This window comes from Argiope bruennichi, chromosome 6, assembly GCF_947563725.1.
Source record: "Argiope bruennichi chromosome 6, qqArgBrue1.1, whole genome shotgun sequence".
Taxonomy (NCBI): domain Eukaryota; kingdom Metazoa; phylum Arthropoda; class Arachnida; order Araneae; family Araneidae; genus Argiope; species Argiope bruennichi.
The window spans coordinates 109,247,401-109,260,993 of NC_079156.1; the positions used below are offsets into that span (position 1 = coordinate 109,247,401).

The 13,593-nt window shown below is 34.6% G+C and overlaps 1 protein-coding gene across 1 annotated transcript; it reads left to right on the forward strand.

Moving 5' to 3' along the window:
* Positions 1-180: 180 nt before the first annotated feature.
* On the forward strand, positions 181-13,007 carry LOC129973100 (TD and POZ domain-containing protein 1-like). The gene is made up of 2 exons (XM_056087483.1): positions 181-1,926; positions 12,576-13,007. Exon 1 carries the CDS (start codon positions 410-412, stop codon positions 1,907-1,909), a length of 1,500 nt encoding a protein of 499 aa, XP_055943458.1. The 5' UTR covers positions 181-409; the 3' UTR covers positions 1,910-1,926; positions 12,576-13,007.
* Positions 13,008-13,593: the final 586 nt, after the last annotated feature.

A 13,593-nucleotide genomic window follows, 5' to 3' on the forward strand; every position in this document is an offset into this window, starting at 1 on the left:
TTTTTTTGTAATTTTAATAATTCAGTAGGAGCGTTTGGATAGAAATCAAAATTAATCTTTTCGAGCAACAACTAAATCGACCAAGGAAAAAAAAAAGCAGTATGTGTTTTATCATTGTTGCTCGAAATAAATAGATAAAGGCTCTGATTAAGAATTTCATTTTTGGGGACGTCATGAATCACGTGCTCATAATCACTGGCACAAAAATCAAACGTCGTTGAACGAATGGGAATTCCCCTAGCTTTCTCAAACTTATGAACCGGAATGCAGTTGCTATATGCAGTAAAAGACTGTGTTGGCGTCTGAATTTTTTCCACGTCACAAACTGAAAATCATTTCTAATATTTAACTATAGTCGCTGTTCGTGTGAATATACAAATATCAACAGTTTATAAGAGGGATACTCGGAATGGCGACTGAAATAAATGATGAAACGATTGGATGCACTTTCCAGTGGAAAATTGAGAATATAAGTCATTGCTGGTTGAAAAAGAACGAATTCATAGAGAGTCCTGTTTTCACTGCAGATGCTCTGAAAGGCACGAAATGGAAGTTGTATTTCTATCCCATGGGATGTAATAATGAAAATAAACTAGATTTTTCTCTTCATAGAGTACCAGACAACACTGGAAAGAATTTCGTTCAACTAAATTATCTGCTCGCTTTTGTGGATAAAAGTGGCTCGATCTTGCACGAAATAAACGGATTACCGAATTTAAATTTCGGAATGAATTCAATGCGGGGTTTCCTAGAAAGCCAAACACGGGATTTTATTTTCGGAAGTGGAAAAGAAGCATATCTTCCCGAAGACACTCTGACTGTTCAGTGTACTTTATGGGAAAAAGAAAAGAAACCTGATAAAGTCGAGCATTTATATGCCCGAACGGTTTACATAGTGAATCGAAGATCTTTCTTGTGGAGGATGGAAAAATTCAGTTCTCTTAAATCCGGGAAAAAATATAAATTAACCACTGATTTTATTGATTTAGATTTTTTTATAACTGAAGGACTAGATTTTGAAAAAAAATTAGGCTTAAAATTTAATCATAGGTTTTCTTTAAAATATTTTTCGTTTATAACATCTGTGGTGGATTTGGCAGGGAGAAAGAAAAATTGCGGAACCCATGAATATTTCCAAGAAGATTTAAGAAAGGGGGTATCGTGCATGTTGCTTTCTACTAAAGAGTTGATGGAAAACCAAAGCCACTATTTGCCGAATGATATGCTCACTCTTGAGTGTGAGTGTGTCTATTCAACTGGAGCTGCTACAAAAGAATTTTGCGGCTTTTTAATGGAAAGCCCTGAATCAACGAATGAAATTGTTGAAAGTATAAGTGAGCGTAATATCCAAAAAGGGGAATCTCAAAACTTATCAAATCTGGCAGAAGACTTGAAATCCATTTATAACGATACCATCTTCAGCGACATAGAAGTTCGTACTTCAACAAAAACCTTTCCAACTCATAAAAATATTTTAACCGCTAGATCTCCAGTGTTTAGGACCATGTTCAGCAACGACATGAAGGAGAGGAACAGTGGACATGTCGACATCACCGATTTCGAGGATGACACCGTACACCGAATGCTTCTGTACATGTACACGGATTCACTGGAAGATCTACAGTTTGAAAGCGCATCCAGTTTGTACAAGATTGCTGACAAGTATCAGATTCTCTCCCTAAAACGCAGGTGTTCTTTCTTCTTGAAGATGAACTTGAGTGCATCAAATGCGTGTGATATTTTGATTCTTGCTGATCTACTCGATGATGGTGATCTAAAACGTGCTGCGCAAGATTATATACTGGGACAGAAGAAAGATTTTTTTTGCTCTCAAGAATGGAAGGAATTGATGAAAACTCATCTTGATATTGCTGCAGATGTTATGGTCAGAAAGATGTATCAGGAATAAGATCCTCCATGAAATGCGTAAGTCATTAGCCTTCTTTACTTTCTGTGTTCTTGATTTTTTCTTCTAATTTAAATTATTATGTTTGAATCAAGCATAGTAGTTTAACTATTAAAGTTTGGTGACATCTCTGATGGTATATTTTTGAGAGCTATACTTTTCGAAAAATAAAATTGAGAAATTCAAATAAAACTCCAATTTTCTAATATTTCAAGTAAATAGAACATCCACTGTTATTTGGCAAATGCTATTAATATTCAATTTGGTTTAGGTCTTAATATTACCATATGATTTACTTTTATAACGATGCATTTATAAACTGCTTTTGGTTCGCCATGATTTATGATTGCTTAAAATGCAATCATATATTTTTGTAAAAATCAGTTTACAGTATTATTTCGGCAAAACGTTTTAAAATTTCAGCTGTTCAACTCATAGTATTTGAAACGCCTTATACTGCCCTGTTCATTGTCCTTTGAATTTCCATATGTTTCTATCTATATATTATAACATTCATTCATGCCACCGAAAAGAGCAGCAATGCTTGAAAATGGGAACACTATAACCACTTCCAATTTCACTTCAAAAATAAAATATATTGTTGAATAATAAGTTAAAAATATATTTTAAAAATTATTAAAAATAGAAAATAAAGTTATTCGGCAAAAAATGGCATCATTAAAAGAGTTTAATTCATTAAAGGAATTTTAGATAACATAAAAATTTTTGTGAAGTAATATTTTTGGAAGTTGTAGGGAAAAAAACCCCTTAATATTTTAACTATTTTTTAATTAAAATTCTAATTCAAGAAAAAAAAAACTCTCCTAGATGCATATTTTGTCCCTCCAAAAGTATATACAGGGTGGTCAAAAAAAAACTTCGCCTATATATGAAACCCTAGCGGCCTATCCGCTCAACCAATCGAACCAAAATTTCAGACATGGTTGTTTGTATTGGTTGTATGCGCTGGTGATTGTGATGATTCTAAACAAAGCAGAGTTCACGGTTATGGTTACAGTCAGAGAATTTCGAAATTTTCGAATGGCAACACCCACTTTTTCCTTGCACAAATTGATCAGCGTATTGAAAAACCACAAATGGCGCTGGAACGATTAGCGTGTGATGAAAATTGCTGCCGTAAAGCATTTGCAAAGAAGAGCATTATAAAGGACTGACAATACAGAGAGGAAAGAGAGAAAAAAAGCTTTTTATTGGAATGAAAAGTTATAATTACAGGTTTTCAACGTGTTCACCTTCGCAGGCGACAACACATTGTATTCGGGAGATTGTGGGCAACAATGCTGAACGTAACATGAAAGGAGAAATCTGCATAACTTTAATGGCATCTTGCAATTCTGACAAAGTTGCAGAATTCCGTTATTCCTGAATTGCAGCAACGAAATGTTATTAAGGACATTGTATGGATGCAAGATAGGGCTCCACCACACGTCACCCAATGGGTTCGACCAGTACTGCAACAAAACTTTGGTGATAGAGTCATCTCTAGTAACTTTGCAGTTTCGTGGCCACCGCGATCCCCTGACTCACTCCTATGGATTTCAGGTTCTGGGGTTATCTGAAATCTAAGGTGTACATGCCTGGTCCACGAGATGTGTCAGAATTGCAAGATGCCATAACACGTGAAATTCTGCAGATTCCTCCTTTCATGTTACGTTCGGCATTGTTGTCCACAATCTCCCGAATGTGTTGTCACCTGCGAAGGTGAACACATTGAAAACCTATAATTATAACATTCCATTCCAATAGAATTTTTTCTCTTTCCTCTCTGTGTTGTCAGTAGTCCTTTATAATGCTCTTCTTTGCAAATGCTTTACGGCAGCAATTTTCGTCACACGTTAATCGTTCCAACGCCATTTGTGGTTTTTCAATACGCTGATCAATTTACGCAAGGAAAAAGTGGGTGTTGCCATTCGAAAATTTAGAAATTCTCTCACTGTAACCGTAACCGTGAACTCTGCGTTGTTTAGAATCATCACAATATCCAGCGCATACCTTCAAACAACCTTGTCTGAAATTTTGGTTCGATTGGTTGAGCGGATAGGCAGCTAGGGTTTCATTTATAGGGGAGTTTTTTTTTGACCACCCTGTATATGCCAAATTAGGTAGCTCTAGGTCAAACGGCCTGGCCTGTAGAGAGCTGAAACGCCAGTTCATCTTTAATATTAGTATAGATTATAGAAAGCAAATTCTTTATAATTAGTATTATGTATAGATGTTGAAATATTAAAAATAATGTATTTCAATTCTATTTGGTTGATGAAATAAAAACTATAAGAAACTGCATATTTATTGTTTGCATTTCATTCATTAGTATTACCAAACCAAAGATTTATGCATAAATTCAGTTGGCATTATAAAATTTTATAATGAATGTGTCGTGGCTGGTTCGTGAGTGCTTTCAATAAATAGGCAAATAGAAAACTTAACAAATTTATTGCAGATTCGTTCGAGTTACTCTGCTCAGTAACTCCTTCTCCTCCAAGAGCCAACACTCTAATGACATCACTCTTTTTAATTACACTCGCGCTAGTTGCCTAGCGCCATCTATGAACGTTTATTTCCTAACGCTTCAAAATCCAATCACTACACCCCCAACGTAAGAGTAGTGTTTATATGAAAATATAAACACACCTCTGAATTAAAATTATGAATTGGATTTTAAAACGCATCCAATAACATCAAATTATCCAAATAAAAATAAACACAAATGCAAAGTTAACTCGAATGAATAACTAATAAATATTTAAGAAAGCAATGAGGTAAAATAAGAAATGCACAATTGAATATAAATACCATCTTGATAATAAGAAACTCACTTATCAGTTAATATATACTTAATAATGTATATAATCACTAATCAACTAATAAACACAAATTCATAATGAATATAATCACTTAGTAAACATTAATACATAATTAAGAAAGGATTTCACTTGATAACATTACTCAAATGATATTTCAAATACAACCAAAACTTCTGAATGAAAATTTATAACAAACACTAGAAAAAGTTATATTCCTATTTCAAATAGTTTTGCACATTATACTCTTAACCAAACTTGCGAATACCAATTATTCAACATATTAAGAAAATGATAATTAAAAAAACATTAAAACAAATATACATAATATCAAGGATAAATTATTATTATTTTATAGTCACTAATCCCATATTGATATATAAAACAGAAAAATGATATTAGTACTAAAAAAATGTTTTTCAGTCTATTTTGGTAATAAACGTGACAGGGCATCAGCATGCGGCATTTTAGAACCAGGGCAATGTTTTAATGTTATGTTGAATCTCTGCAAGGCAAATACCCACCTTTGTAGTCGAGATGACTGAGGAGCGCACTTGGTCAGATAAGGAAGGGGGTTATGATCGGTAAAAATGTGGATCTCGGATCCAAACACAAGGTTTCAAACTTTTTCAAGCTCCAAACTATAGCAAATGCTTCCCGTTCGATTGTCGACCAAGATTGTTGGCTTTTGTTTAATTTTTGACTTGCATAAGCGATAGGGCACATTTTTCCATCAACAGTCTGTGATAAACACGAGCCAATCCCGATTGATGAGGCATCACAATGAATCACAAAGGGTTTGCTGATATTCGGGGTGTGTAGAGTAGGAGCGTGTAACAATGCTGATTTTAATTTTTCAAAAGGAACACTATGCATTTCACACCATGCCTTTTCACATCAGGGCTTCTTTTCTTAGTTAGTTCCGTTAATGGAAAGGCAATCTCGGCGAAATTCGCAATATAATCACGATAATAATTGAACAGGCCAAGAGCACTACGTAGTTGTTTCTTGGTTTCAGGTACGGGCAAACGAGAGATCGTTTCCAACTTAGCTGGATCAGCTTGATGCTTTCCTGAGCCAATTATATGTTCCAGGTATGAAATTTCAGATTTCGCGAAAGCACACTTTGAAAGATTAACAGTGAATTCCAGCTCTTCCAATCTATCCAGCACCAAATGAAGATGTTTCAAGTGAGAAGGAATATCAATGGAGAATATAGCAATGTCATCAATATAAGCACGGCAAAATTCTCTGAATGGCGACAATGTTTTGTTTATTTCCCTTTGAAAAGTAACAGCTGCATTTTTCAACCCAAAAAGCATTACCTTAAAACGATATTGTGCTCTATGAGTCTTAAAAGATGTATAATACCGCGAATCTTCTTCCATGGGAAGCGAATAGTATCCCTTCAAAAGATCTAACACACTAATCACATTTGCCTGTCCTATGGAATATATTAATTCCGTTGCGTCTTCCATGGGGAAATCGTCGGTTTCAGTCACTGCATTCAAAGCTCGATAATCCACGCACATCCTGATAGATCCATCCTTCTTGTTTACACAGACTATAGGATAAGCAATGTCAGCTGAGCTCTCTTCGATTAGATCTAGTTTTAGGAGCTCTTCGATTTGGGTGTCTATTTGAGGTTTCAACGCTTCAGGAATCCTGTACACGTAAGGTTTTTTCCTTTCTTTATCGTCCTCTAATTTTATCTTGTGATGACCAACCTTTGCAACTCTAACTTGTCCGGTAAATATTGAAAGATGGTTCCGCAATAAGTTCAGGATTTGACATTTCACTTCCTCAGAAAGATGTCGCAAATCCACTTGATCAAATATCTCTTTCCAGTAACATACATTTTTATAACTGGGGGATGAATAAACTTCTCCAAAGTCTGCATCATCTTCAAAGATCATGCCTACAGCATTAATTCTTGGATAGTATTTCCGAATTTTATTCGCATGACAATGCCGAATTTTTCCATCGCTAAGTTTTACTTTATATGAATGTGGAGGGCAATGCTCGATAACTTCTCCAGGACCAGTCCAACGGGCATACAATTTGTTCGATGAATCAGGTATTAATAAATAAACTTGGTCACCTGGCTTAAATTCCTTAGAAGCGGTTCGGCGGTTAAAATATTCTGCATATGCCTGCTGTTTACCAGAAGCGATGAGAGATGCTTCCTCTGCAGCTCTTTCTAAGTTTATTTTTTGCTCCTGTAAATAATCCACAACTGATTTCTCCATGTTTAACGGAATGGCAATATCACCACACCAGCTCGATTTTAGAACACTGAGAGGTCCTCGTGCTTCACGTCCATACATCAACTTGAATGGCGAAACACCCGTCGTACAGTTAGGAACTTCCCTGTACGCAAAAAGCATATATGGAATGTATTTATCCCAATTACTCGGATCAGTTCTGATAATGTGATGGAGTGAATTTTTGAACACCCTATTATATCTTTCTATAAGGCCATTCCCAGCTGGATAGTTAGGCGTCGTAAATCTGGGAGCACAACCTAATCTTTTCATGAATTCCTGGGTTAACTTAGAAATAAACGTTCCATTATCACTTGCAATAACATTGGGTATTCCAGTCCGCATGAATATCTCCAATAAAGCATCACACGTAACTTTAGCCGTTAACGAACGAAGAGGGATAGCCTCCGGCCATCGAGAATGCTGGTCCATTAGACATAATACATACTTATGCCGACGAGCAGAAGGGGGTTCAATGGGTCCTATTAGGTCTATATTTACTATCTCAAATGGCAATTCCGGACGGAGAACAGGAGTAATAGGAATTTTATCAATTATTTTTTCCGGACTCCTCAACTGGCATTCTTTACAGGATTTACAAAAGTTTTTGATATCATCTGTCATATTTGGCCAATAAAAACTGTTATTTAATTCTTTCACTAGTCTTTTTTAATCCCATATGGCATCCGAAAATTGATTCATGTGCTAATTTAAGAACTTGCTGTCTCTTATTTTTGGGCAAAACCAACTGACTCACTTTTTCGCCTAATATTTTATCCCGGTGGAATATTAATTCATCATTCATAAAAAAGTTTCCTTTTCCAAGGGATAAATTTTTTCTTACTAACTGCAAAGTATCACATTTTCTTTGTTCTTCTTTCAACGCATTAATTTTGTTTTTCTTATCCAAATAATCGCTTTCATTTCCGCTCGGATGTTCTTCGCTCTGACTAACTCCACAACAAATCATAAATTCATCAAAGCTCTCTTCCATTGGCGCCTCTAACAAGTTTTGGGAGCGGCTGTGGTTTATGCTTTCTCCCAATAAATTTAATACAGAGGGGGGGATGATGAATTGCTCTTGAATTCTATCCGTGACAGCTGCAACTATCTCAATAGGCCTGGAAAATCCTTCGTTGTTTTTATCTTTTAAGGATATTTGAAAACTGGAAAGAATAGCGTTAATCCTTTCTCCAAATGCACTTTTTAAAATGATCTTTCCTTTTTCTTTTTGTTCACTTGACACATATTTAGAATTTAAAACTGGTATCATAGCACCTGAGTCAACTAGGGTTTTCAGTTCTCTATTGTCCACACAAAGATCAAGGTAAAGGGTTGATATTTAAGCTTTTTTCACCATTAATTAATTCCGACTGAATTTCCGCGGTTAAAACGTCTTCCCGTTTCTTTTCTGCCGCAGATTCTCTCAACTGCGATTTTTTATGTCTATTTGGACAGTCTCTAGCAAAATGTGACAATCCACAAACGTAACAGTCTCTTGTTACTTTTCTTGAATTTGTAGTTTCGTTTTTATGAAAGTTTTTGTTTCTGAATTCTCGTTGATGCAGGGGTACATATTTCCGTTCCGAAAAATGTCTCTCTTCTCTTTCGTCGTAGGTTTGATGTTTAGAAAAGTTATTCTCTTGATATAGTTCTTTCTTTTTCCTCATATTGTTTGATCGCACATTTTCATAATCATCTTATTTGCTTGCAGTTTCGTTTGGATTTGTGAATTGTGACCAAACATCAATAAAATGTTCTTTAATATCCGTAGGTACTTTTCGCTTTATCTGTTCTGTTATGATTAAACCCGACAAACTTTCAAAAGTAGTTATTTCCAATCCTTGAATCCATTGCTCAAAATAATTTTTAAGTTCGTAAGTAAAATCGCACCAGGTAGTCTCCGGTCTTTTAAAATGAGTCATAAACTTTTGCCTGAATTTTTCCGGGCTGAGTTTAAATCGTTTCACTAATAAACTCTTGATGTGGTCATAGTCCTTAACTTTCTCGATTGGCTCTCGAGCGATGAGTTGGGTTATATCCGTTGGCAATAATCCTAATAGATGCGACACGTAATTTTCTCGTTTTATTTGAGCCCACTCGGCTTGCCTCTCGAACAACAGCAAATATAAACTGATAGCACTATTCTTTTTATCGAATTTTTACATCACGTGCCTGAGTTCTATCTTGGGAGTTGGTAATTCGACATCCACGGGTACACTGGAATATTGCAGCTTCAGTTTCTCAAGTTCGAATTCTCGTTCTTCTCGTGCCTTTTTCTCCTGCAATTCCCACTCTTCTTTAATTTTTCTTTCTTCAAATTCTCGTTCTTGCTTTCGTTTTTGTTCTTCTTGCTTTCGTTTTGATCTTCTCTCGCTTTTCTATCCTCTATGATAACTATCATTTGTTTCTTCACAAACTCTTCCTCGTAATTTTCACTTCCAGTAATTAATTTTTTTTAAGTCCACAATTTTCATCTCTAATGAAACAGTTTCACCCAGCTCTTCCGCCAACAACTTCAAATCTTCCTTTTTCGCACTGCCTAGGAAGATATCGATACCGAAAGCACACCTTTATCAAATGAAGTTCGATTTCAAGTTCGTCAAAAATAGCACTCGATTCTCAATCTGGTCGACTGCGCCAAATGTCGTGGCTGGTTCGTGAGTGCTTTCAATAAATAGGCAAATAGAAAACTTAACAGATTTATTTCGGATTCGTTCGAGTTACTCTGCTCAGTAACTCCTTCTCCTCCAAGAGCCAACACTCTAATGACATCACTCTTTTTAATTACACTCGCGCTAGTTGCCTAGCGCCATCTATGAACGTTTATTTCCTAACGCTTCAAAATCCAATCACTACAGAATGCTTCTATCTCGTGCTTGATATTCTTTAAATACAAGATATCTATAACTGTTACCTCTTTTAGATACCTTTTAATCCTTTCACATGTTGAAATAATCGAATAACTTCAGTAGAAGGAGCAAGAAAGGCAATAGGTAGGCCGGGATAGCATGGTTGGTAGGGCGTTGGAATTGTGTCTCTTGGGTTGCTAGTTCGATCCCCGCCGGCCGAAGACTCCCTGCATGTGTGGTGGTTGGCGCGCGTATAAATATGTCGTGATCACAAAGACCTCCATGTCGAGAGCAATACCGCTGGGGGTACTGGATCAGGGGTTATCTTTCTCTGATTCAGTTCTAAATTACTATCTATTGATTAGTGAATGAAATGCATGAATGAAGTCCTCCCCGTAAAAAGGGTTGTGACATGTGCGTAGCTAAGTTGTTCTCTTGGCCCTAGATGGCGCTACAGAAAAAACCGGAGACGTACCCTTGGCTTAAATGACTTCTTAAAGTCAGTGGGCTTGTCTAGGACAAGAGCCATTAGAAACAACAACATAAAGGCAATACAAAATTCTGACAGTCATAATTGCAGTTTTAGTATTAAAATTTATACTATTTGTTAGCTTTTAATGTATGTCAATATTAGATTGTACTATCATGATTTTCATCTCGGAGTTTTTAGATTTTGATGATAGAAGCTTCCAAAGCTTGATGTGAAATCTTTAAATATTTAAAGTAATAAGAAAAACTAATGAATCATTCGCCCAGCGCCGACCACCGTTTTGATTTTGATCATGTCATACGTAGCTGCCTATTCTCCTCTCATCCTTTTTTTTTCAGAGTAATTTAAAAAGCAATACTTCATAATACATACACTCTTTAGAAAAATCTTATGATAGATGGTGCAGATACATGATAATGACGCATAAGCAGAAAGTTCAGATTTTATTCCAAATACTCATGGATAATCTGGTTAATCAATGTTATGTGCGAAGTATTGTGCGCCAATGATGCCAAGTCGCCAATATAAATGACGGACCAAATAAACAATTCTGCAAAATAGTTACGGTTACCACTTTCTGCATTAAAATTATCTTTACTGATATGTTTTATATGAGAAGACTTTTTTTTTTAACTTTTAGGGTCACTATTGCGGCTTACCTTTACAGTCTTGAGATAAAGAAAACTTTTGCAAACCAGCTGCGCCAATCTGTTGTTTTGACAAAAAATATAGAACTTACGATGCTTTCAGCATCTTTAAAAGGCATCGGCAGAATTTTTTAACTTAAAAAAAATTAAAACATTCTACGGCTTTGCTAGCAGCGGCAGCCGGATCCAAGTAGCTTCGCTATCACAGTGAATACAAGTGTGGATAACAGGAACAGTACATAATCAAAAGTAAGGAAAGAATGCAAGAAGAAGCAATCAAACCAATCTCCATACAAAATTTCAAACAAGTATCCTTTTCCCAACTTCATCAATAGTAAAAAAAATATATATTTCACTCGCCCTTCATCCATTCTGAAAGTTCAAAATATTTCCAGCCATCCCATTTATAATTAACGACATAACGAATTATCAAGAAAACCGTCGGAGCAGGAAAAGAACTACAAAAAGTGCAAGAAATTCCATTGCAGAAGATTTTTAAATTAAAAGTAAGACAATTTCTAAAAGCGCATAACGACAGTTAAGAATTACAAAAAAATAAATATTTTCTTTTCGTATTAACATTAAAAATAACATTACAGTGTCTTATTAGCAATAAAAACATTTAATTATAATGCGGAACTAAATTAAAATCTTTAATCGATATTTTTTTTATCATGTGGGAACGTGATGTTGTTTTGGTTTGAGGTTTTTGAAGCCTCAAAATGCGTATGCAAAAAATTGGTGATTTATCGCTATTGAGGCATCTATTTTTCGCTTTTAGGGTTATTAAAAAATAGTGCAGAAGGTTGCCACATTTAGCGATTTATCGCCAACTGAAGTTAGAACTTGATTTCCATATTATTTATTCTCTGAATGTTTACGAATTGTCTTAATTAATTTAAGTCATTCACCAGTTTAAACTGGTTTGAAACAATCACAAAACTATCAGATTACGCATGCGTCGATATTTAGAAAAACAATGTTTGTTTTTTTTAATCTCAAAATCGGTCTAGCTCCAAAACTTCGTTTGCCAGCTAAAAAAACTAAGAATGAAATTCTTATTTTTAATTTAACATTTTTCATAAAATAGTTGTAGTTCATGTACAGCTCAACCATTGTAAAAAGTAGTAAACATACTAAATTAGGTTGCTAGAAGATCGTTTCGTTGGGTTACCACATTGGCGACAAACTCGGGGTCACACTAAAGTACAATTCAACCCAAATTTTATTTTTGTACCCTTTATTTTTTTTCAATATTCCAATAAATTTGTTATTTTTCACTTTAGATTTTTACATTATAAATATATTTATACTTTTATTAATTCGAAACTTGCATTTTAATTTAACTTTTAAAATGTCACCGGCATTAACCAGACAGAAGAGCCAGAACCAGACATTACAGAACCCAGAGTACTTTAAGTTACCGTATTATAGTAATTGGGTCCTTTATACATGTATTATTATATGCATTTAGAAATTTAATCATATCATTTCTGCATAAATATATGCCCATAGTTTTGAATTTTAAATAAAATGAAATCAGTCGTGATATAATAATATGCTTTGAAAGTAATTGAATTTTCTATCTTTGCAGGTACACTCTTCAACCACGTTCTTTTTAGGATAGGTTAATAAAAGCGACGATTATTTCCACCTCCCATCCTTGAACTTCCCTCATGTGGCAGTGGAAATGTGGAGAAAAGAAAAAGATATGGTTTACTCGAATATTTCAGAGTGAAGAGTAGCATTCTCAATAATGAAAACAAAAACTGCCTTAAGTAGCTGCAAATGCTATCCATTAACTGAGACTGCTGCATTCATCAGATTAATTTTGAAAAATCATAATTTTTAATTAATCGGTTGATGATTTTCAAGTGATTTTTTCACAATATTATTAAATTTAAAAAGCGATTATTACTTAAAGAAAATATAAATTTTTCTTCCGCTTTCGAAGAATTTTTTCGTACTTATCGGCTGTGTAATTGCTGAGTTATTGGTGCTTGATTTAGATGTACTTAACAGTTTGTATTCCAATATTTGTTTTAATAAAGTCGTTATGTCTTTCATTTTAGAACTCTAACATTTTTTATAAAATCTTTCCAGTTAATATATTTCATTAATATTTCAATTATTAATAAGGTTTTCTTTGAACTTGTAATGTGGTCAGTTCCATCATCAAATGACTTAAATACAATTTGGCTTTCCAACAACTGTAAATACATTTTTTTTCCTATGTGTGTGTGCATTTTATTGATGGTATATTTAAAAGTTGCTCTATTATATAAAGATTAACGAATCTGACCTTATCTTAGTACGATGCAGAATAAATTCGAATCTCATTTATGTTTCCGACATTAAGTACTATAACACAACTAACAAATAAAGCAAAATAAATGTTACTTCGGATCTTGTAATCTGAGAGATTTCGCCAAAATGTTCTTTTTATTAAATTATCGTATTTTGATAAATCCTCTCTTTACCACAAATTCGAATCTTCTTCCTTTTTTCACATTAAATACCATAACGTAGCCAACAAAAAAGCAAGCAAAATAAATGTTACTTTGGCTCTTACTGTTCGTTTCAGTATTCTGAGACAACTTTTCGAGTATTCT

Excerpts from the sequence above, each read along its gene's own strand:
- LOC129973100 (XM_056087483.1), top strand. The coding sequence starts at position 410 with ATGGCGACTGAAATAAATGATGAAACGATTGGATGCACTTTCCAGTGG.